At 40.0% G+C, this 21943-nt stretch overlaps 1 protein-coding gene across 3 annotated transcripts; it reads left to right on the top strand.

The window, feature by feature from the left end:
- Window positions 1-2533: 2533 nt before the first annotated feature.
- Window positions 2534-18674, top strand: LOC120575254 (protein NLRC3-like). Of its 3 annotated transcripts, none has more exons than XM_039825968.1 (13): window positions 2534-2568; window positions 2746-2791; window positions 3562-3909; window positions 4428-4457; window positions 5727-5918; window positions 6490-6519; window positions 6943-7134; window positions 7414-7521; window positions 8314-10030; window positions 11467-11640; window positions 12020-12193; window positions 15563-15609; window positions 17580-18674. In XM_039825968.1, exons 3-13 carry the CDS (start codon window positions 3636-3638, stop codon window positions 18155-18157), a joined length of 3516 nt encoding a protein of 1171 aa, XP_039681902.1. In that variant the 5' UTR covers window positions 2534-2568; window positions 2746-2791; window positions 3562-3635; the 3' UTR covers window positions 18158-18674. The 3 variants fall into 3 exon arrangements, with proteins under 3 accessions (XP_039681902.1, XP_039681901.1, XP_039681903.1); XM_039825967.1 differs by having other exon boundaries at window positions 2536-2616; XM_039825969.1 differs by lacking the exons at window positions 5727-5918; window positions 6490-6519 and having other exon boundaries at window positions 2536-2616.
- Window positions 18675-21943: the final 3269 nt, after the last annotated feature.

Here is a 21943-nt window from a genome sequence, read left to right as displayed (position 1 = left end):
ACATGTAAATGTGCCAGATTTAGTCATACAGGCTAATTTTCATCTGCAGTCCATAGCAGGTTGATGGCTTAAAACAATAGATACACTACAACATTACCACAAATACACATAAAACAAGAAAGACATAGACATAGACCAGTAAAATGACACAACCACTATTCCAGATCAGGACTGGCAGGTTGATGGCACGAGAAAAACATCATACACAGTAGACACAGGTAAAACTGCATAGACAAACATTAGCACACATAAGCACACACAGAAACACTACTATAGCCATAACGACAAGCACATTATTCTGTATCATGGTGGCATATTTACTTTCAGTCCAAGGAGCTTATTTTAATGACTTTATATACTGCTGGGTGATTTAATCTATAATGCATGGTCATTTATTAGCTGATTATATCATGTTTTATATTCTGAATCTGTAACCAAAGTAGCTAAGGGTCTTTCCCCCCTGCCCCATTTAGTTCTGTTGAATGTCACTAGAGTTGGTTTACCCCCTTGGAGCGATTCGTTTGGGCAGCTGTGAATGCAGCAATCGCACTCAGATGTGCACCAAAAGCGGACGAAACAAGCGCACCAAGACCTCCTTCATGAGGTGGTTTTGGCGAGCTTTTGAACTCTGGAGCGGTTGGTTTGTGGTGAGAAGGTGATCTGACCTCAAACACACCCAACAAGTCTTAGTTAAACAGCTCCTGTAGTCAGGTGTGATTGCGATCTGCGATGCAGCAGAGCAGCAAACTGTAGCAGCTTCAATATTTCTCTCAAAGAAACAGACTGAGGTCAAGCTCGCTGTCACTCACATCTCCGTGGTAACACCAGCCGCCGCTAAAGTTAGAGACCAACGCTGGCAGAGCAGAGAGAAGTCTCGGTGACCAGAACAGATGTAGGAACAATGTGTGGAAAATGACTGAAATAAAATGAGCTGTATTTACTCTCTTGCTCCCGCCCCAAAGACATCCGACCAATAAGAGGAGGGAAGGCTCTTGCGTGGTTTGTAGTGATGCATTTTGGGTCGCTTGGATTTTTCTCCATGTAAAACTAAATTGAACCAAAGGGAAAATGCTCCAAGTTTACAAACTCATCAACTGACTAAAACCAGAGCAAACAAACTACAGGTGTGAAAACAACCTTAAGCTGTCAGATAAATGTAGTGCAGTAAAAAGTAGAATATTTCTCTCTGAGATGTAGACTCAGTAGACTACAGTAGAATGGAGCACAGAACTGATCCTGGATCAGCTCTGCCAACATTTACAGAAGAGTTTTGTTCTGTTTTGTTCTAATAAATTTGATTTATGGATTTATTTTTCATCTACTTTCACAAAGAAATTAAACTTTCTTCAGAAAACAAACTGAACTGTACATGAACTGTTTTCACTCGAGCCAGTATAAAGATCAACAAGCATCTCATCAAAAATCTGTTTTATGTTTTTCAACTGAATATATTTTGGTTTTAGACAGTCAGACTGAACTCTGGGAAACCTACAGGCTATAGAATAATGAAAAATATTCTGGAATCAGACTATTTGTCATGAAAAATGACTCCAACTCATTTAATGTTGGTAGTTTGTAGTTAGTTAATTTAATAGTTGACCGCTAAGTGATTAATCTTCGCCAAGCTTCAGATGAAAAACCATCTCTGCACTTTCCCTGTCAAAACAAGTATGACAAGGCTGATGCCTAACAGGATAACCGGTAACTGTTGTGAAACAGATTGTGTTGAAAGATTGTGTTCTCTCTTTTCAGAAACATTCGTGCCAGTATCAAGATCAACAAGCTGATAATTTGTGGTGGTACTCAGATCCTTTACTTCAGTACCAGGAGCTCATTTTAATGATTTTATATTTATTTATATTATTTAACCTTTATTTATTCATGGGACATTCACTGAGAGGCAGCCTCTCTTTTGCAGGAACACCCTGATCACATTCACACAGTTCCACATTCATACCTGGAAGCTGCCCAGTACAACCACAGTCTGGTCTGCTGGCCACTGAGCAGCTCCACAGGAGCGGTTGGGGTTAAGGTTAAGGGCCTTGCTAAAGGGCACCTCAGTGGTGGTAATGAGGGAGGGACAAGCGCTGTTCTTTCACTTTCCCGACCCAGATTTTATCCTGCTTAAATCTGCTTATTGCTTAAATCTTGTGGTTTTGATCTTTAACAATTCTTGTTTCATTTTGTGGACATATTAGAGTCAAAGGTTTTTAAACAGGGGGGTTTGGATTTCTCTTTTTATCACTCAGTAAATCAGAAAATGCTGTAAAGCGCCATAATAAATCCATTTGCTCCATGTTTTTATGAATTAAATGTGATTTTAATCAGGCTGTGAATGCTATCTGAACAAAGCCCTTGGTGAAAAGCGTGAGAATATAGGCTAGATAGGAATGAAAGTGGAAAGTTTGGTGTAACTGATGAAGTGGAGTGCAACTGAGCCTTGAATCTGTAGTTTTTACTCTGGGCTTTCAGCCGTGCTGACGGATGTGGTTAACGTGTACAGTCTCTGTTTGGCAACTTCCTGAAACAAGATGCACGAAGCAGAGCAGCAGAGATCAGCAACTACAGGTACAGCTGGACTACATACTAATCATTGATTCATTATGCCATTAAAAGGTTAGTTTGTATAAATATTTGTCACAATATGGACAATATTCCGACAATATTCATAGTCGGTCTGATTTTTGATGTTTGTTTTTAACGTGTTGACTTATTTGTACATTTTTGGCGTCCATTGTTTTCCAGCCCACTTGGAAACCACAGCCCCTGAAGCTGCGACGGCTGCATTGTGGTGACTTGAGTGTTTCTCCTATAATTACCAAAAATAACACTAAATATCCACTTTGTTTCCCTTGCAATCATTGAGTGTTGCACTGCTGTGAGTCCATAAATGGGTCTATGGTTAGTTCATGTCTGTAACAGCAATTCAGTTTTAGCTGAACTAGTTGTGCCTGTGAGCTGTTTTGCCCTTGTTGTTCTCCGTGAATTAGCAGGAAGTGATGTAATGTAGCATTTTCTGTGGAGTGAGCACTGCACCTGACTCCATTTTAAAACAAAGCATAGCTGTTGTGTTAAGGAATGGATTGAGTGGATGACAAAAATGACTTCATTTGGGGTGCCTGGATAGCTCAGTTGGTAGAGCAGGCGCCCATATATAGAGGTTTACTCCTCGACGCAGCGGGCCAGGGTTTGACTCCGACCCGCGGCCCTTTGCTGCATGTCGTTCCCCCTCTCTCTCCCCTTTCATGTCTTCAGCTGTCCTGTCAATAAAGGCCAAAAAAAATGGCTGCACAGAGTGTGGGGCACCTTTTTGGATGTAATGGAAAAATGATCTGTCTGATTTTATTTTAGTTATTATTTTTGTTTTATTGGCACATGGTGTTATTGATTGGTAAAATTGATAACTCCGTCTCTCAAGGCATGTTCATCTTATTTGAATATTTTTTTGTGTTCTTTTTGTAATATGTGTTCTGTGCTGTAAAAGCCAACAGACAACAAACCGCCAACTGTCAAACGTCACATATATGACCTATTGCCTGATCTTGTTCTCAACACCCACAGGTACTAAAGTGATGATGAAATCCCTAATTCTCCTCGGAGCAGAAGATTTCCTCTGACTTCAGCAGGGAGAAACTATGGCGACCGCGTTAGAGCTGCTGGAAACTTTGGAGGATTTGGGAGATAAAGAGCTGAAAAACTTCAAGTGGTACCTACAGCAGCCTGACTTCCTGAAGGACTTCCCCCCCATCCCAAAGAGTCGACTAGAGAACGCAGACCGGCCGGACACTGTGGACCTGATGGTGCAGACCTACAGCCATGTGTGTGTGGACGTGGCCAAGAAGGTTTTAAAGAGGATGAGGAGGAATGATCTCGTGGAGAGTTTGTCAATCACCGACCCAGAACCTGAAGGTAATAATATAAATCACACAAGAATTTGCTCCCTATCAGTATGAAGTTTGAAACTACAGTAGGTATAAACCAAGGGGAATAGGCATGAATAAAATGAATAAAGAGCATGAGTATATCGTCTGTAAAAGGGGTTAACTTGTTGGACAGTTTTAATATAGAATTAGAAATTTGTAGTTTGTGTTTTTCAAATTGATAACATGGTGTTAAACAAGGGGTCCTCTTGATCATTTTTTTGTTCTGAATTTACGTTTACGTTTTGTTTTTTGTAAGAAATGTTTATCACTTTGTTTTGATTTGTTCTTGTACTTCAACTAGTGTTTATATATTTAAGTCTTTTCTTGCCTTTGAAATCAAATGCCTGTTTAAATGTTATCTATTCATCTATTTATATGTGTTCCTGATATGGACCTACATAAATAAGTACAAATATTATTATTAAGGTCAGTCAAGGAAAACAGGCACAGTATACAGTCAGTGTCAGAAATGACTAAATCAATAACTATTTCTATGTTCTGCAGGTCAGTCAGCAGCTGCAACATCTGGAGCAGGTGAGGGTTCAACGACACTTTAGTAATGTTGGAGATCAAACCTTCAACCAATGAACTGCTCACCGAAATATTACATATAGGATGATATTATAGTTGATAAATTAGACTACAGCTGTCACAGACAAAATTAGGCATTATCTGATGCTAACATTTAGGAGAAATCTACAGACACTAATAGACATAGTGTACATAGTAGACATAGGGCCTAATTTACTAACACTAGCGCAGTTTGCGCTGCATCTGCTTATGCGAGTTCGGTAATAGCGCACGCTATGCTTCCACATTTTGCGTAGTATTTATCAACCCTGACACCCATCAGGCAATCAGCGTCTTTCTCCGCCCACTATACGTAAATTGCACTGTAAAGCGATACTTGTGCTATGATATGGCTGAGTGCAGACTGTGATATTCCCACTGCTGATGCTATGACTGTTTGAAATGATCCTGATGCCAATATTTGTAATGTAGCGAGGAGTTTAACAACTGCTGGAATGGGATGTGAACGCTGAGTGGGAGATTCAATGTCATCTTTGATTTCTTCCAGTAACTCTAATATTGCACGGCTGCTTGATCTGTAACGCTGAATGATGTTGTGTTCACTGACAAAGTGCGATTCTTGTGTTAAAAATATTTTCAGCCTCACCTATGTCTTCGTCTTGCTCAAATTACTGTTGCCATTTCACCAGCGGCATATAAAGGTCTACGAGGAAACTCGACTGCGGCTGGTTTAGACCTGCTTTAAAGAGGCGGAGAATTTCTCCCGCAGAATAGAGGCGCGCTCTTACTGACAGTCTTTGTAAATACCACGGAATATATAATTAGGTGCACTTTGCGCTTATCCTCCCACCTTTTTGGGTGGAACTCCCACTTTCCCCACGACCCTCCCACGAACGCATATTGACAGCGCAACTTGTCTCTTCTCGCTCATGTGGCAGACAATCTGCCATTTTACCCAAGTGCGCCCTGTTTGTAAATAGCCCGCATCGGTTACGTCCGTCTTTGCGACCAATTAGCGCCTGGAAACAGGCGCAGACGGCTTGATAAATCTAGCCCATAGTGTAGTAAAATAAAAGTTTTCTTTCCACCAGTCTGAGCGATGACATGTTATGGAAGATAAAGAGCCCAAAATCTGTAAATAGAAACAAAATTTCCCCGCACTGTCTCCCCTAACAGAGTGTAAATAACGAATGAATGTCAAAACATCGTAAGCAATAAATATGTGATTTGTACAGTAAAAGTTAAATGTGAACTATTGAATTTATTTCTCAGTGGAAGTCGATGATTTTGAAGAGACAAAGAACTCAAAGAGTCGACTAGAGAACACAGACCAGCCAGAAGCTGTGGATTTGATGTTGCAGACCTACAGCCATCAGTGTGTGGACGTGGCCAACAAGGTTTTAAAGAAGATGAGGAGGAATGATCTCGTGGAGGGTTTGTCAATCACCGACCCAGAACCTGAAGGTAATAATATAAAATCACACAAGAATTTGCTCCCTTACAGTATCAGGGTTTTTAAACTAGAGTAGGTATAAACTAAGGAGAAAGAAGAACATGGGTATATCATCAGTAAAAGGGTTTAACTTGTGGAACAGTTTTGATATACAATTAAAACTGTGTAGGTCACTTTTCAAATTTAAAACCATGTTCAAAATATGCTGTTTAACAAATATAGAGTTGTCTTGATCGTTTTGTTGTTTTTCTTTGTTTTGTAAGAAATATGTATTGCTCTGTTTTGTTTTTGTACTTAAACTACTGTAGTAGTGTCTAAAATAATATGTTTTGTAATAAGGGTAGGTGTATTAGGCTAATGCTTCACACGTTTTCAGTCAATTCTTTTCTTTTATTTTTTACTCATGTCTTTTATTCCTGTGAAATCAAATGCCTTTGTTATGTATTTGTCTATTTATAGGCGTATTCCTGATATGGACAGAAATAAATTACTAATACTAGTGTTATTATTACTAAGGTCTGTCAAGGAAAAACAACAGATTGTAGAAATGACTAAATCAATAACTATTTCTATGTTCTGCAGGTCAGTCAGCAGTTGCAACATCTGGAGCAGGTGAGGGTTCAGCGACACTTTAGTAATGTGGGAGATCAAACCTTCAACCAATGAACTGATCAACAAAATATATATACAATGATACATTTAAAAAATCAACCTACATTTAAAATTAAATAATTACACAACTGTCACAGACAAAATTAGGCATTATCTGATGCTAACACATGGCGAGTTTAGGAGAAATCTACAGACACTAATAAACATGATGTACAAAAATAAAAAATTCCTTTCCACCAGTCTGAGAGATGACATGTTGTGGAACATAAAGAGCCCAACATCTGTGAATATATAAAAAAAATGTCCCCACAGTGTCTCCCCTAACAGAGTATATATAAGCCATGAATGTCACAACATCATAAGCAATAAATATGTGATCAGTATAGTAAAAGTATAATGTGAACTATTGAATTTATTCCCCAGTGAAAGTTGATGATATTGAAGAGACAAAAAACTCAAAGAGTCGACTAGAGAATGCAGACCGGTTGGACGCTGTGGATTTGATGTTGCAGACCTACAGCCATCAGTGTGTGGACGTGACCAACAAGGTTTTAAAGAAGATGAGGAGGAACGATCTTGTGGAGGGTTTGTCAAACACCGACCCAGAACCTGAAGGTAATAATATAAATCACACAAGAATTTGCTCCCTAACAGTAGGAAGAAGTTTGAAACTACAGAAGGTATAAACTAAGGAGAATGAAGAACATGGGTATATCATCAGTAAAAGGGTTTAACTTGTGGAACAGTTTTGATATAGAATTAAAACTGTGTAGGTCACTTTTCAGATTTAAAACCATGTTTAAAATATGCTGTTTAACAAATATAAAGTTGTCTTACAGTATTGCTGTAATAGTAACAGCTGTAATGTTGTGACCTATTGCATTTCTTTCTCAGTGGATGTTGATGATATTGAAGAGACTTCAAAGAAGAAAGCAGCTTCATCTGCTCATCCACAGGCTGCTTCTCTTTCTGAACTACCAACCGTCAGCAGGCAAACTGAAGGTTTGAAGGAAGTTCTTGTCAGCTTTCTTTCATGAAGAATATACAATGTCAAAATTTGTGCTGGGTGTAGTAGCTTGCAATGCTGTCTGTCAAATTAGACGTCTGTAAGAACTCTTACTAATATGTTTATTAATAATTTACACATACAAGTCATGCTAGAAATTGTATCATTCACAAGAAGCAAAATGTACAAACAAAATTGTACATATAGCAAGATATTTTCTTTAGTTTAGATTCGCCACTTTGAAAACAAAAACGCAGTCGAGTTACTGGCTGTGTAGGGCACATTAGTCAGCCACTACAGAGTTAATGTTAATTAGCTACAGCTGATATAATCTGCCATGAGTTTTAACCAGCAAGTGTTAATCCCTATCAACTAAAACCTCAAAGCCTGCTAGCTTTATTCTATATGTTTTTTCTAGATTTTCATTGGATGGAAAAGCTAACACTTGCACACTGACTTCAGGTCAAAATAGATTTTTTTTGAGACAATCCCGCCTACTGACCATTACGCAAGCAATAATTTATTTAGAAGGTCAAAATAGAAAACAGGTTGTCTAAACCCAGTCCTACTTCTACCTGAGTGCAGCATTTGACAAAGTGGATCATAAGAGTCTAAAATGACAGGCTAAAGGTATTACAGCAAATGTATTGATTTGCAGTTCTTGGATTGTTGTGTTTTGTAGATCCATGAATATAAAAACTGATAAAAAATCTGCTCAGTGTTGACAGCTAAGAAAAAGATGGTTTCATAATTCATATTGTTCATGAATCTTACTTTTCTCTTCACAGATGTGATGGTGCCAGTATTACAGCCTCCACAAGCAAACACATTGCAGAAGATCACACTGCAGTCTGACCTCCAGAACATGTTCATTTGTGCACAAGACAGGTGGATAGAGAAGCAACACAAGGAACTTTTGCGTGACATGAACCCAGAGGTGTTCGTGATGGACACCGGCACAGAGGGAAAACCCATGAGAACAGTTCTGACCAATGGGATTGCAGGCATTGGCAAATCATTCATTGTGCAGAAGTTTTTGTTGGACTGGGCTGAAAAAAGAGCCAATCAAGATTTGCATCTAATATTCCCCTTCACTGTCCAGCAGCTGAAATTGTGGAGTGGAAAAAGGTTTCGTTTGGCAGAGCTAATTCACACATGTATCCCAGAAGCCAATGTCATTAAGGAGGAGACTCTTAACGACATCTTCACAACTCTACAGAATTCAAGAAACTCCAACTTTGACAAAAGTGAATTCAAACTTCTGTTTGTGTTTGATGGACTGGATGACAGCCTCCTTCGGCTAGATTTATTGGACAAAACAACAGAGTACGTTGATGTGACAAAGTCAACCACAGTGGATGTGCTGCTGACAAACCTCATCAGGGGGAATCTGCTTCCCTCTGCTCGCCTCTGGATAACCACACAACCCGCAGCAGCCAATCAGATCCCTCCTGAGTGTGTTGACATGGTGAAAGAGGTCAAAGGGTTTACTGACCGACAGAAGGAGGAGTACTTCAGGAAGAGATTCAGAGATGAGGAGCAGGCCAGCAGAGTCATCTCCCACATCAAGAGATCACGAAGCCTCCACATCATGTGCCACATCCCAGTCTTCTGCTGGATTACTGCTACAGTTCTGGAGGACGTGTTGAAGACCAGAGAGGGAGGAGAGCTGCCCAAGACCCTGACTGAGATGTACATCCACTTCCTGGTGGTTCAATTCAACCAGAAAAAGGAGAAGTATGGCCCAGAAAAGTGCATTCAGTATATTAAGTCATTGGCAAAACTAGCTTTTCACCAGCTTCTGAAAGGCAACACAGTCTTTGATGAGGAAGACCTGAACCACAGTGGAATTGATATCATAGCAGCCTCAAAGTACTCAAAAGTATTACCAGAGATCTTCAAGCAGGTGTGTGGGCAGAGGAACAATGAGGACCAGCAGATATTCTTCTTTGCTCACTTGAGCACTCAGGAGTTTCTTGCTGCTGTTCATGTGAACAAATCGCTGAGAGTCAAAAGTCTGTGGATGTGTTTCGGCAAATCCTCTAAAGCAAATGTCCACAAAATTGCAGTGAACAAGGCCTTACAGAGCCCAAATGGACACCTTGACTTGTTCCTCCGGTTCCTTCTGGGTCTTTCACAGCAGACCCCTCAGAGTTTCCTACAAGAACGCCTGACACCCCTAGGAAGTAGCCCAGAGAACAACCAGAAAACAATAAAGTACATCAAGAAGAAGATCAGAAAGAACCTGTCTCCAGACAGATGCATCAACCTGTTCCACTGTCTGAATGAACTGAATGATTGTTCTTTAGAGGAAGAGATCCAAATTTACCTGAGATCAATAAGTCTCTCCACAGATAAACTGTCTCCTGCTCAGTGGTCAGCAGTGGTCTTCATCTTACTGTCATCGGAGAACCATCTGGATGTGTTCGACCTGAAGAAATACTCTGCTTCAGAAGAAGCTCTTCTGAGGCTGCTGCCAGTTGTCAAAGCCTCCAACAAAGCTCTGTACGTGCACACATATCTGGATACACGTATACAATCAATGTAATTCATTACATGACACAGATCATATTGAAATTGCCAAAGCTGGATTTAGTCACAGTTGAATAGGGACCCAGAGAATTACCAAAAAAGTGGCGCCTGCAGTCTTTGTCTGTGTGCCAAAGGGCATACTTTTCTCCGCCCAATGTCGATATGTGTGTTATGATTTTCGATACATTCTATAAATTAAAAAATATAAGGTTACATTTACTGCTGTGCCAAAGACACTTTTCGTTGCACAGAGCTTCAGAGAGCCGTGTATTAATGCAGACAGGCAGGATTCATATCTGTGCAGAGAACAGGGACAAAACCACCGGCACATCACCAACATTATGACAATAACATCCAAAACACACAAGTCACTCTCAGTAGTTTGTGACATGGGAAATACTTCCAAAAAAGTAAAACAAAATGGCCAAAATAACTAAATAATAATTTCACTCCAGCCTTGAATCCATACTGCCAAGAGAGCCAAGGGGCTGAAAAACAGAGACACGGTAGCATCCCAAACAAGCCTGTTAAAAATAAATTCGAAATTTTAATGCCAATTCTAAGATGATGGTGATAAACACAGCAGAGTCATCAAACAACTGCCAAGCATTCAAGAAATATGTTGTCACCGAATGTAATGTACGGAGATGGAGAGCCCCTCGATATAATAAACAAATTTGAACCAAAAAGACAGTCCTAAAAACACAACAGTCAAAGAAAAGCACACAGTGGTCCCCAAACCGGCCGGAGGTTGTATGAATATGTAATTGAATAAAGAAATTAGGGTTGGTGCGTGATCACGGAAGGCTTGTATCATGGGGATGCACCAACAGTGTTGTCATTACTTCCTCATGGTGGAGACAGAAACTATGCACTATAGCTTTAAAGTGCTCATAGTATGGTTTTTGGCTTTTCCCCTTTCCTTTATTGTGTTATATATCTTTTTTGTGCACGTTATAGGTTTACAAAGTGAAAAAGCCCAAAGTCCACCCCAAAGGGGTTAACAAACTACTCCAAACAGCTCTATTGTAGTCCAGCCTTTACTTCAGAGACAAACGTGCATCATTTTGTAACACATTATAATGCTTGCCTAGCTGCTAGCATGGCACTCCCTAATGCTCTGCAACTGACTAGCTAGCAGTACTTACTGCGCATTTGCGACTCCCAAAAAAGATGGTAGAGAAGTAAGATGCCTCACTCTGTAGCTAAAAATGAGAGTGCAACACACGGGTGAAAAGAGGAGCTGCAGTAATGTGCAGTACAACAAATGTATGGTGTTTTCTGAAAATTAAACCACATAAACCTATTCTGGTACAACCTCTAAATACGATTATGAACCTGAAAATGAGCATAATATGAGCCCTTTTAAAAAGGGTAAAATGTGATGCTTCATCTCTTCCCCTCTTCAGGCTGAGTGGCTGTGATCTGACAGAGAGAAGCTGTGAAGCTCTGTCCTCAGTTCTCAGCTCTGAGTCCTCTAGTCTGAGAGAGCTGGACCTGAGTAACAACGACCTGCAAGATTCAGGAGTGAAGCTGCTCTCAGTTGGATTGGCAAGTCCACACTGTATGCTGGAAAATCTCAGGTCATCTTTTATGTTTTTCTTCTGCAAATGTTAAAATTCAGCTCTGAATGCTGTTTATCAGTAAAAATCATTAACAAAAGAAGCGCAAAGCAACCGTAAAATGATTCTGACCAGAATTCACAAACTTTGATTGATTAACTATCATGTTGTATGGGATGGATAGGGCTTTGTCATTAATAGTGGTTAGGGTTAGTTGTTGTCACTTTGTTTATTATTACATGAATGAATGTTGGGTATGCCTTCATTGTGAAGTCATGTTAACTGATATGGAAACGTACTTAGAATTGTATAAAATGACAATACAAGTACTTCCACAGCCAGATCAGTTGTTTGTGTCTGCAACAGTAAAACCGAAAACTATTTATATATGATGATTCAGGCTGTCAGGGTGTCTGGTCACAGAGGAAGGCTGTGCTTTTTTGGCTTCAGCTCTGAACTCCAACCCCTCCCATCTGAGAGAGCTGGACCTGAACTTCAATCATCCAGGAGACTCTGGAGTTATGCTGATATCTGATGGACTCAAGGATCCAAACTGGAGACTGGACACTGTCAGGTATGAGCTGAGAACAGGCTGGACTAGGGCTGGATGATATAAGGAAAATATTGACATTGCGATTGCAATATTATTAACAATATTGGAGGGATTCATCATTTTGTACCACTCATTTTCATTGATAAATATTTAAATTAAGATAATTATAGTGTGTTGGATGGGATGTCTCTGCCACACTACAAAACTTTATTCAGAATGGTTTGACATATTTTGCCTTTAACAAATGTTGCGCACCCCTGCGATTTGGCTATCGCAGTAGTCCATAATGTGATTTCGATAAAATTGCAATTAATTGTTCAGCCCTATACGGGGCACATGTAGGGTTGGAGATGCAACAAAAGCTTACCCTGATGTTAAATGGTGTTAAACTGCAAGATAAATTGCTTATATCATTTATTGCTTGTTTGTTTATTTCCTACATACTGTACATGCTGTTATTTCCCAACACAGTTGGGAACAAACACATTTTACAACCAAAGTGACCATCTCCTGAAAGGAAGATTTAAAAATTTCAGTAATGTGTGCCAAGTAGGGTTGGGCATCGTTTGGGTTTTTTCCGATAACGGTGCTAAAACAATACTTTTAAAACAGTGCCTAAACCGATACTTTTAAAAAGCTTTTAAAAAAATATGTATATATAAAAAAAAAAGAAAAAAAAAAAAAGGAGCACACAAGGACAGTTGGCGACATTTAAGAACAGTTTGTTTATTGCTAAGGCCAGAAAATTGCTGGCAAATGACAAAAACAACCACTAGATGTAAAAAAGTTATTTTACAATAACTTTGAATGCACCACGAGGCTGGTGAGGCGAGTTTCAAGTGAACGCACCGTCTGTGTTGTTTTTCAGACAACGGCAGCTGCAGACTGTTACGTCTCGGTGTTGGAAACCTGTACAGTGAAATACAGTCACACCATTAACGTTAGCTGTCAGCATTTTTAATCCAGCTGCTAGTTAACGGTAGGCTAACGTTACCTGCTGCCAAGTGTATTATATTAACTAGCGTCACATGCAGCAATGCTTCTGTTGCCTCTAACGTTTGTTTCGGAGCATCAGAGGGCAGCGCTGGCATTTCAGTAGCACCGAAATGAGGCACTGAAATCCGCGTTACTGTTCGGTCCGGTAGATACCGATTGTTAAGGCACTATTAGCACAGCGTTTCGGTACCCAACCCTAGTGCCAAGAAAGTAATTGCAAAAGTATATGCAGGGTTCAACACTAACTTAAAAGCGGTTGCCAGGCTGGCACTAGGGCACTAGGGCAAACTAGGGCTGTCAGTTTAACGCGTTATTAACGGCGTTAATGCAAACCCATTTTAACGCCGACAATTTTTTTATCGTGCGATTAACGCATAGACAGTTAAAGAAGGATTAACGTTCTTTCGGATCTAACTAGACTGGAAGCAAAATTACGAATCCCACTATGGCCACGCGGCATAAAAATTCAAATGAAAAATAACACTCAGTAGCCTAGCTAACCCGTTTCACACACACACAGACAGACGGAGACAGGCACACACACAAACAAACAAACACAGACACACACACAGACAGACGGAGACAGGCAGACACACAAACAAACAAACACAGACACACACATACAAAAAGGCTGAGCGGAGACACGGGAGAGTGGAGAGGATCGCAAATCGAGAAGAGGAAAGAAAACACTGAGAAACATCGAGTGACACTAGAATAGTTAGCTTGGAAACGATCTAAGTGGAATAACGAAGCTGAAGAGGTGTAGCTAAACTACGGCACTACGGCACCTGTCTAACAGCAGTGTTTTAGAACAAACGTTGTGCTAGTGTGCCTGGCTAAAGTTGGAGCTAACGGACTAGCTAGCTAGCTAAAGTTGGAGCTAACGGCGGAGAGTTGCTGGTTCGGAGGACGCTGATTTTGGACTGGAGAGGACGACAGCATGTTTCCCTGCTGAGGAGGACTTTGCCGTGGTTGGTGACTGGTTTTCGTGTTTGAGCTGTGTTTCTTGGACTAACAGCTAACTGTAAGTTGGATTTCTGTGTGTTTGCTTCACTGAAGAAGATAACGTCCTGCTGGCTGCTGCACGTCCAGATGAGCCCACAACTTTTTCTTTTTTTTTTCTCCTCTCGGCGTGTGTGTGTGTGTGTGTGGGTAGGTTTGTGTTAATGCAGTGGTTTAATAGGGTTTGAGTAAGTTTTACATTGAAATGCTGTAGGGGAGGAATCATTTTGTGTAGCTGGAGTGTTTTAAGTGGAAACTGATAGAGAAACGGGTAAAGGGGTAGCTAGTTGTGTGTAATATCATTTGAAGAAATATTGCAGTTAGCCTATTTGAAGGGTGTGATTTGGGTTATTTTTTTTTTGTTATTCAATCTAACGGCTAAATGTTATTTATACATTTAAGTTATTGTTCAGTAAGCAGTACCTTTGTTGTTAAAGAGTTGTCTGAGGTCAGTTATTCCAATACAGCACAATATATTTTTTGGTTAAAAGTATGGCGGTATATGACAAAAATAGGTAAACCTTCATGGTAGCTACTTTAAAGAAATGAACCCAAACACTTCATCATTCCAGTCTAAAGTTACGTATTGCAGCTTGGGCAATGCACTTGACAATGCAAGTTTGTCAAGTCAAATATCCTATATGGCTTTAATAGAAAATGGTGATGCATCGTGCTGCATCGAGATATCGAATTGAAGACCTGATAATCGTAATCGAATCGGGAGACCAGTGAAGATTCACACCTCTAGTAGCTAGTAGGCTCGTCACGGCGATTAGCTTCGGCGCGAGTAGTGACTCTACAGTCAGTGAGAGAAACAAAGTGTCTCCTCTGTTCTTTCTGACCACGGTGGGAAACCTGTAGCAGAAAAAGTTAACCCTCTCCTTGATTTTACGTTGGTTATGGAGAAAGAAAACCAGGAAATGAGTCGGGGGAAACCATAATCGCTATGACGACCAGCCACGCTCACCTCAGGCATGAGGCAGTACTATCTGCAGTGGAAAATGGAGGTAACAGTGTTACATTATGTGACAGATTATTAGTTCCAAGTGAGAATGTTAGTGTGAAATTGAAAACTACGTATATGCCAATGTTGTTTTCAATAAAAAAAACATTTGCACAAAGCAAGCCGATCCACTTTTCCATGTTGATAAGAGCATTAAAACGAAAAAATATAATGGGACAAAAAGAAATCAAGGGACATTTAGAATAGATAAAAATGTGTGATTAATTGCAATTAATTGTGAGTGAACTATGACATTAATGCGATTAATCGCAATTAAATATTTTAATCGTTTGACAGCACTACTGAAAACATAATTGCCAATTTTAGATACAATGCAGTTATACGTCAGACTAAAAATGAAAATGTGTCTGACTGTGTTTCGTCCTCAGGATGGACCATGGTGGAGAGCAGAGGCTGAAACCTGGGGTGAGGAAGTGTAAGTGTTTTTATTAGGTTTGATTCATCTGAAAAAACAGCACATGTTCATCTGGGTAGATAGAACATCTATTTATTCAGTAATTTATAAATAATTAAATGTGTTCACTAAAATCCTACTGTGAATATATATGATAGTTAACACTAGAAGTGCCGGAATACCATAACTACTAGAATTGCCGTGAGCAGTCATTTTGACCGCCAGATTCCAAACTCTGTTAGGCCTATCTCTCATGATAAATACCTAATTGCGATATTAATGCATGTATTGTGTTGGGATATCTTTAGAAAAATGTAATAACACCAAAATGTACATTCTAACTATACTATTAATTATACATTTCAGTAGTAATATGTGTTTAAATAATTCATATCATGGCATAGGAAACCGTAATTATTTCATCCATTCATATCCTGAAAAATATGGTATGGAAATTCATTCAACTTAACTCATAACAGCCAAATAACAATTAAAAGTATCTTATTTGAACATTTAGCTATAACCTAACCTAACCTGGCACCGCCTCCGTTTTGGTGTCTGCTGTGGTGCGCAGCGCTGCTCGGACCGTGCGCCACTGCCCTTTTTTCCTCCATAAACTCCACTCTCAGCTCCTCTGCCAGTTGCTGCATGAACTTCCTCCGGGCAATTTTACTTCTGGTGCACTCCTTGGAGAGGATGTGTGCAATTATTCCAGCCAGTTGTAGCATGTATAAAGTTATATGAACTCGTAGACAGCTACCGGCCATCTACGTGTACCGCACCTTTCACAGAGCGAGCGCAGAACAGAGTCCATCCACTCCATATTTATTGTAGTAGCCTACGTTACCGACTCTGGCTTTGCCTTCGGCCCATCGGTGATGCCCACACTTGTTACTTGAGACCGCTAGTTTCGTTTCTCTGATGGAGACTATGATAGTTACTAAGCAACCAAGATGCAGCTTCAACCTCACGAAAGATTAAAAACAATACCGGGAAAATCTGAGCGGTCAATATGAGCGTGTATGGCCAAAATAGGTAAAAGTGATTGTATTTTCTTTGCCTTTTGTGTAATGTATATAAAACATTTTAAATGAAAATATAGACTCTTTTAGGAAAAGTCAGGTACCAGCAGGATTGTATTTTTTTATTCAGCAAAGTTATTACACATATAAATTTCAAAATGGTAATTTTGACATGGCCGTTCTAGTGTTAAAGGGATACTTAGCTGATTTTTTACCAACTCTGTCATGGGAATGTGGGCAGTGTGTTTAGATTAAGATTAGATTAGATTTTGTTCTGTTTTGCACTGCCCACACTCCCATGACACCCCAGAGCAGGATCAAACTCAGCAAAGTATCCCTTTAATCCATTGAAAATGTTCAGTTATTTGGGAAATGTATACAGATTAAGTTGGGAATACATCTTTACCTCACAGGTGTTTTTGTATTGATTTTGCATGTAATCACACAAGCACTAAAAACTACATGAACCACCAACACATGGACCTGTGCTGGCTATGTCATTGTTTTCCTATGTGGAAAGCAGTGGAGTCAACTCGGAGGAAACGCTACCTTTGGTGTGGTGCAATGCTCGAAATTGCCACCGAGTGCTTCGCTCAAAGTTCAAAATATTTCAACTGTCATCGTTGCTGCTGACCTTTTAAGGCGCAGGGAAAGCCAAAAGCAATGTTAATGTATACCCTTGCTGCGCTTTGCCTCTCTGCTCTGTGCCCTACCTCATGGTTTACCTGTGATCATCTTTACGAGATTTGTAATTAATTTGTGAGATGGACTTTCATCTTAACCTACTAGTGCTTCATGAGATCATCACCGAATATCCAGTTTTCCAAAAGCAGAATTTTTTGGAAAAGATTCCAGACGAACTTCATGGGATCTTTGACTTAATCTATGTAGAATGACGAAATCAAGGCCAAAGTGTGAGTCGTACTATAAACATTGTGCCAGTCTGAACTTGCATCTTTTCTCCATCAGATGCCTGTGAATTGGAGCTGGACCCAAACACAGCAGATAGAAAACTCAAACTGTCTCACAACAACAGGAAGGTGATATGTTCAGAGTATCAGCCATATCCTGATCATCCAGACAGATTTGACAGCTTTTATCCTCAGCTGCTGTGTAAAAATGAATTGACTGGTCGCTGTTACTGGGAGGTCAAGTGGAGAGGAGACGTCGACATTGCAGTGACTTACAAAGGAATCCAAAGGAAAGGCAACAGTAAACACTGCAGGTTTGGAGGGAACGATAAGTCCTGGAGTCTGCACTGCTCCAACGGTCACTGCACTGATTGTTACTTTGTCTACTACAACAACAAAGAAACAAAATTGTCCTTCCCGTCCTCCTTCCCCTCCTCCTCCTCTGTCTCTGGCAGAGTAGGAGTGTTTGTGGACTGTGCTGCTGGCACTCTGTCCTTCTACAGAGTCTCCTCTGTCTCACTGATCCACCTCTACACCTTCAACACCACATTTACTCAGCCTCTTTATCCTGGGTTTGGGTTAGGACAAATTGTTTGGGACAATATGGGTGATTTCAAATCCTCAGTGTCTCTGTAGGCCAGTGATTACCAAACTATTTTGCAGGTCCCCTCTTTTGTAAGTACTAATATTTTCAAGCGCCCCCCCAGTTTGGGAATCACTGCTGTAGGCCGTGTACCCTAGGCGTGTAACTGAATAAATCATTTGGATATTAACAAAGCCAGACCGTCCTCACCCAGAAAACAACTGTATAGATCGACTCTGCAAGAAGCTTATAACGACACATATTTACGCATGTTGTTAGGTGACGACCTCTAGTAGCCATAGTAAGTATGGCAGGAGCAAAAGGAGAAAGTGAGCTGACAAAGTACAAGAGCGCCAATGATGTACAGGACTTTCTCTCAGGAGACCAGGGTTTGTGTCCCGTGGGCAGTGTTGGGAGTAATGGCGTTCAAGTATACCAGCGTTACTTCGGCTTTATTTTTTCAGTAACGGAGTAATCTAATTAATTACTTTTCCCATTGTTGCAACGCCGTTATCGTTACTGAGAATGTAAAGTGGCGCTTTCGCTACACATCAGCTGCCTGGAGAGAGCAGGGGGGGGGATGATGACACCGTTGCAAATGTGATGATTGGCTGGGTGGGCGGATGCCCTGCTCACGCTGTCTCACTGCACGCTCTGACTACCACTAAACACAAGACAGCGACAATAGCAACGAGCCAGGGACATTCAAAGGTAGCGTTCTCGAACTGGAGTACCGGCACATTGAAATTAAAGGCAAGAATGTTTATGTAACATGTACGCTATGCCCAGGAAAAAAGACTTTATCCACGTCTGCCTCAAGCAACTCCAATCTTATGAAGCCCCTCACATCAACCATGTGTCTAACACGACAATTGTTGCTGCTGCTAACCCAAAGCAATGCTCAATTTTTCGGGTCAGCAACATCTTTGACGTTAAAGATGTTGTAGAACGTAATAGCGTTATAGAACATAAAAATAACGCCACAGTTACTTTGCTGAGTAACTAATTACTTTTACAATGTGGTAACTGAGTTACTAACTCAATTACTTTTTGGGAGAAGTAATTTGTAACTGTAACTAATTACTTTTTTAAAGTAAGATTACCAAAACTGCCCGTAGGAAACCAACAGTAACTTTTTTTTAATTAACAGGTTTTAACAGACCTAAATCTATGATGCAAGTAATTGCGTGATGTAGGTACGTCCTTGTTTTAGTAGTTTTACGTGACTTATTTTAAGCCAATGCCTGATGGTAATGTGACAGTCTGTACTTGACTTGAATTTACTGACATTACCGCCCACATATGATGTCAAGGCTCTGTGAAAAATTGCCAACGCAGCCAAAACGACCCTTAACATGCACATGATCCGTAAGTTTTAAATGGCCCTCCCCACTCCGCTGCAGGAAATAGAAGAGAGCAGTTTGAAGCAACGGCGCCAAAAACAATACAAGCTTTAAAACTTTAAACCCACTGAGGACTGTGAAATGGATGCTGCTGAATACTCCTCCATGTTCTCCACACAGTGGTGAAGATAGTTTATCTTCAGACATGCAGCAGGATTATTTCAGCACTACTTCAGCAGATTACCTGTACTGGGAACGGTAAAGCTGATGTTGTACAGGGGTCGTTTTTACCTTATCTGACATTAGAAGAAGCTGAAGTCAGGGACTTACAAAAGCAGATTTTAGTTAGTATTCTCTCTTTCATTTCTCTCTTTTAATGAAAGACTTTATTTTCATTTGGACCTCCTCACATTATACTATTCATTTTCACTTAGACCATTACAAGTAAACACAGAGTGTTTTTAAAAGTGATGTTAAAACACAATTCATTTTTTGTTATTTTGTGTAACATATATTATTTTGGAAATAAACTGGAATTCACAAAAGTGTTATATATTCTTGTTTATGGCAAAAAAGTACTTGTTGTGATTTTATGTTTTAAATCACAGAATGTATCTATCAGTGCAGTTCTGTGATCTAAGGTTTCTGTTTTATGCTATGAGTGCTAACAGCCAAACATCAAGCAAGTGCAACACAAGACAACCCACGCCAGCTAATATGACCTTACAGGGTCTCCCTACCAATGTAAAGCTACTTTAGGCAGCACCGAAGCCAAATGAACTGACTCACTAAATGACTTTGCCTAACTCTAATGATTTAGTTGGTCCCCAGTTGACTTTTTCAGAAAGTTTTGTCGTTAACTTTTTTTAATGCTCCATCTTTTCCTACGTTTTAGACACACACATAGTGTAATAATAATGGTCCAAAATGATGTGGAATTGCACTACTTTATTGAAAAATGTAACATTTTCTTGAGGTAGGACCCCCTAAACCCCTGCAAAACACATGCACTTAAGTCTTCCACTAACCTGGTGAAAACACTGACTTACCAGTCCAACAGCTCGCCGTCTGTCTTTCATTTCACGAAGCTCTCGCAAACTTCTAAAACACATCTGTAACACGGTAAGTTACTTACCTTGCACAGCAGCTGGTTCCTCACTGCATCACCAAATCATGCGAGAATCGCGGGATCACCTATCACACGAAAAATAAATTTTTGTCAGCCTTCAAGCAATGTGTTTGTGTCCGAACAGCAATCAGCGTCTGGCGAGGAGCTTCTGGCAGCTACAGAGTAGTTTAGGTGTATGACGGCCGTGATTGTTCGTTCAAAACAAAAATGTTAGACGTGATAGATGGTTCATCCAATCACCTGCCACATACTGTAGGGCTGCGCAATTGATCAAACTCCAAACAATCACAAAAACAATGTAATTGACAAAAACATTGACAGTAAACTCTTATTAAGTTCAAACAGGAAAATTCTGAAGGGAAATCTCTCAGCTGAATGTGTTTTCAATGTTGATTTGTTTAACTGTTTCACTGTTATTTTAACTTTACTAATTGCAACATCTTTCCAAAAGTCAATGAGTAATCATGTTAAATAATCCTGGTTTAAAATAATTGTCATAACTAAGTTGGTTAGATAGTTCTGTGTCAACAAACCATCCAGTGCGAGGTTAAAGAAATTTTGCTTCAAATTGTCATTTAGAGGACTCAACATCAGTAACTTAGGCTAAACCTTGATATGATATAAACTGCTTACTGTAAACAACCCAGAGCATTTACATCTGTGGTGTAGCCAGTTCTTACTGCACAGCGCTGTGGTGTGTCTGTGTGTGTGTCTGTCTGTGTGTGTGTGTATGTGTGTGTGTGTGTATGTGTGTGTTCCCGAAGTAACATTTTCACTGCAGGACTTTTACTGTAACAGAGTGGAGAGTACCAGAGTGATATTAATACTTTTACTGTAATCTGAATACTTGTATTACTAGTACTAGTAATCTTAACCGCTGGCTGGTTAAGCTGCGACTCACCTGTTGAAGGTCCATGTTGGAACAGATGTCGGGGAGAGGAAGGCTGTGAGCGGGTAACCATGGAGACAACAGGCCGGAGAGAAATGTCTCCTTATCCCCCGCGGTGCCTGGGACAGTCCTCCCGGTCCTCCTGGTCCGCTGTCTGAAGATAAAGACAAGTGTCCATTAAACCGTTAGCATCAACACACTAACATATAAACTGATGACACACTGTCATTAAAAGAAAGTGCATAAAAAAAGTGACAAAAACGTCCAAATAAGTGACAGACAAGTAAAAAAAAAAAAAAACACACACACTACCATACTAACTGACATAAAAGAAAATGCCTCAAAAGTTAAAAAAGTGCAAAAAAAAAATACTTTTGTAAAAGCAACAAAAATGCATCAACACACTAACATACAAACTGATGCCGAACTGACACAAAAGAAAGTGCCAAAAATGATTTCTTTTAAAAGGAACAAAAAC

Source organism: Perca fluviatilis, chromosome 15, assembly GCF_010015445.1.
Source record: "Perca fluviatilis chromosome 15, GENO_Pfluv_1.0, whole genome shotgun sequence".
In the NCBI taxonomy this organism is placed as follows: Eukaryota; Metazoa; Chordata; class Actinopteri; order Perciformes; family Percidae; genus Perca; species Perca fluviatilis.
Note: the sequence above shows the minus strand (reverse complement) of the source record. Positions and strands in the feature narration are given on the sequence as shown.

Bases quoted from the DNA above. Each gene is read 5' to 3' on its own strand.
- LOC120575254 (XM_039825968.1), top strand. From the start codon at position 3,636: ATGGCGACCGCGTTAGAGCTGCTGGAAACTTTGGAGGATTTGGGAGAT. The intron at 7,135-7,413 runs GTAATAATATAA...TTTCTTTCTCAG, and splicing joins CACCGACCCAGAACCTGAAG to TGGATGTTGATGATATTGAA. The intron at 15,610-17,579 runs GTAAGTGTTTTT...TTTCTCCATCAG, and splicing joins GAAACCTGGGGTGAGGAAGT to ATGCCTGTGAATTGGAGCTG.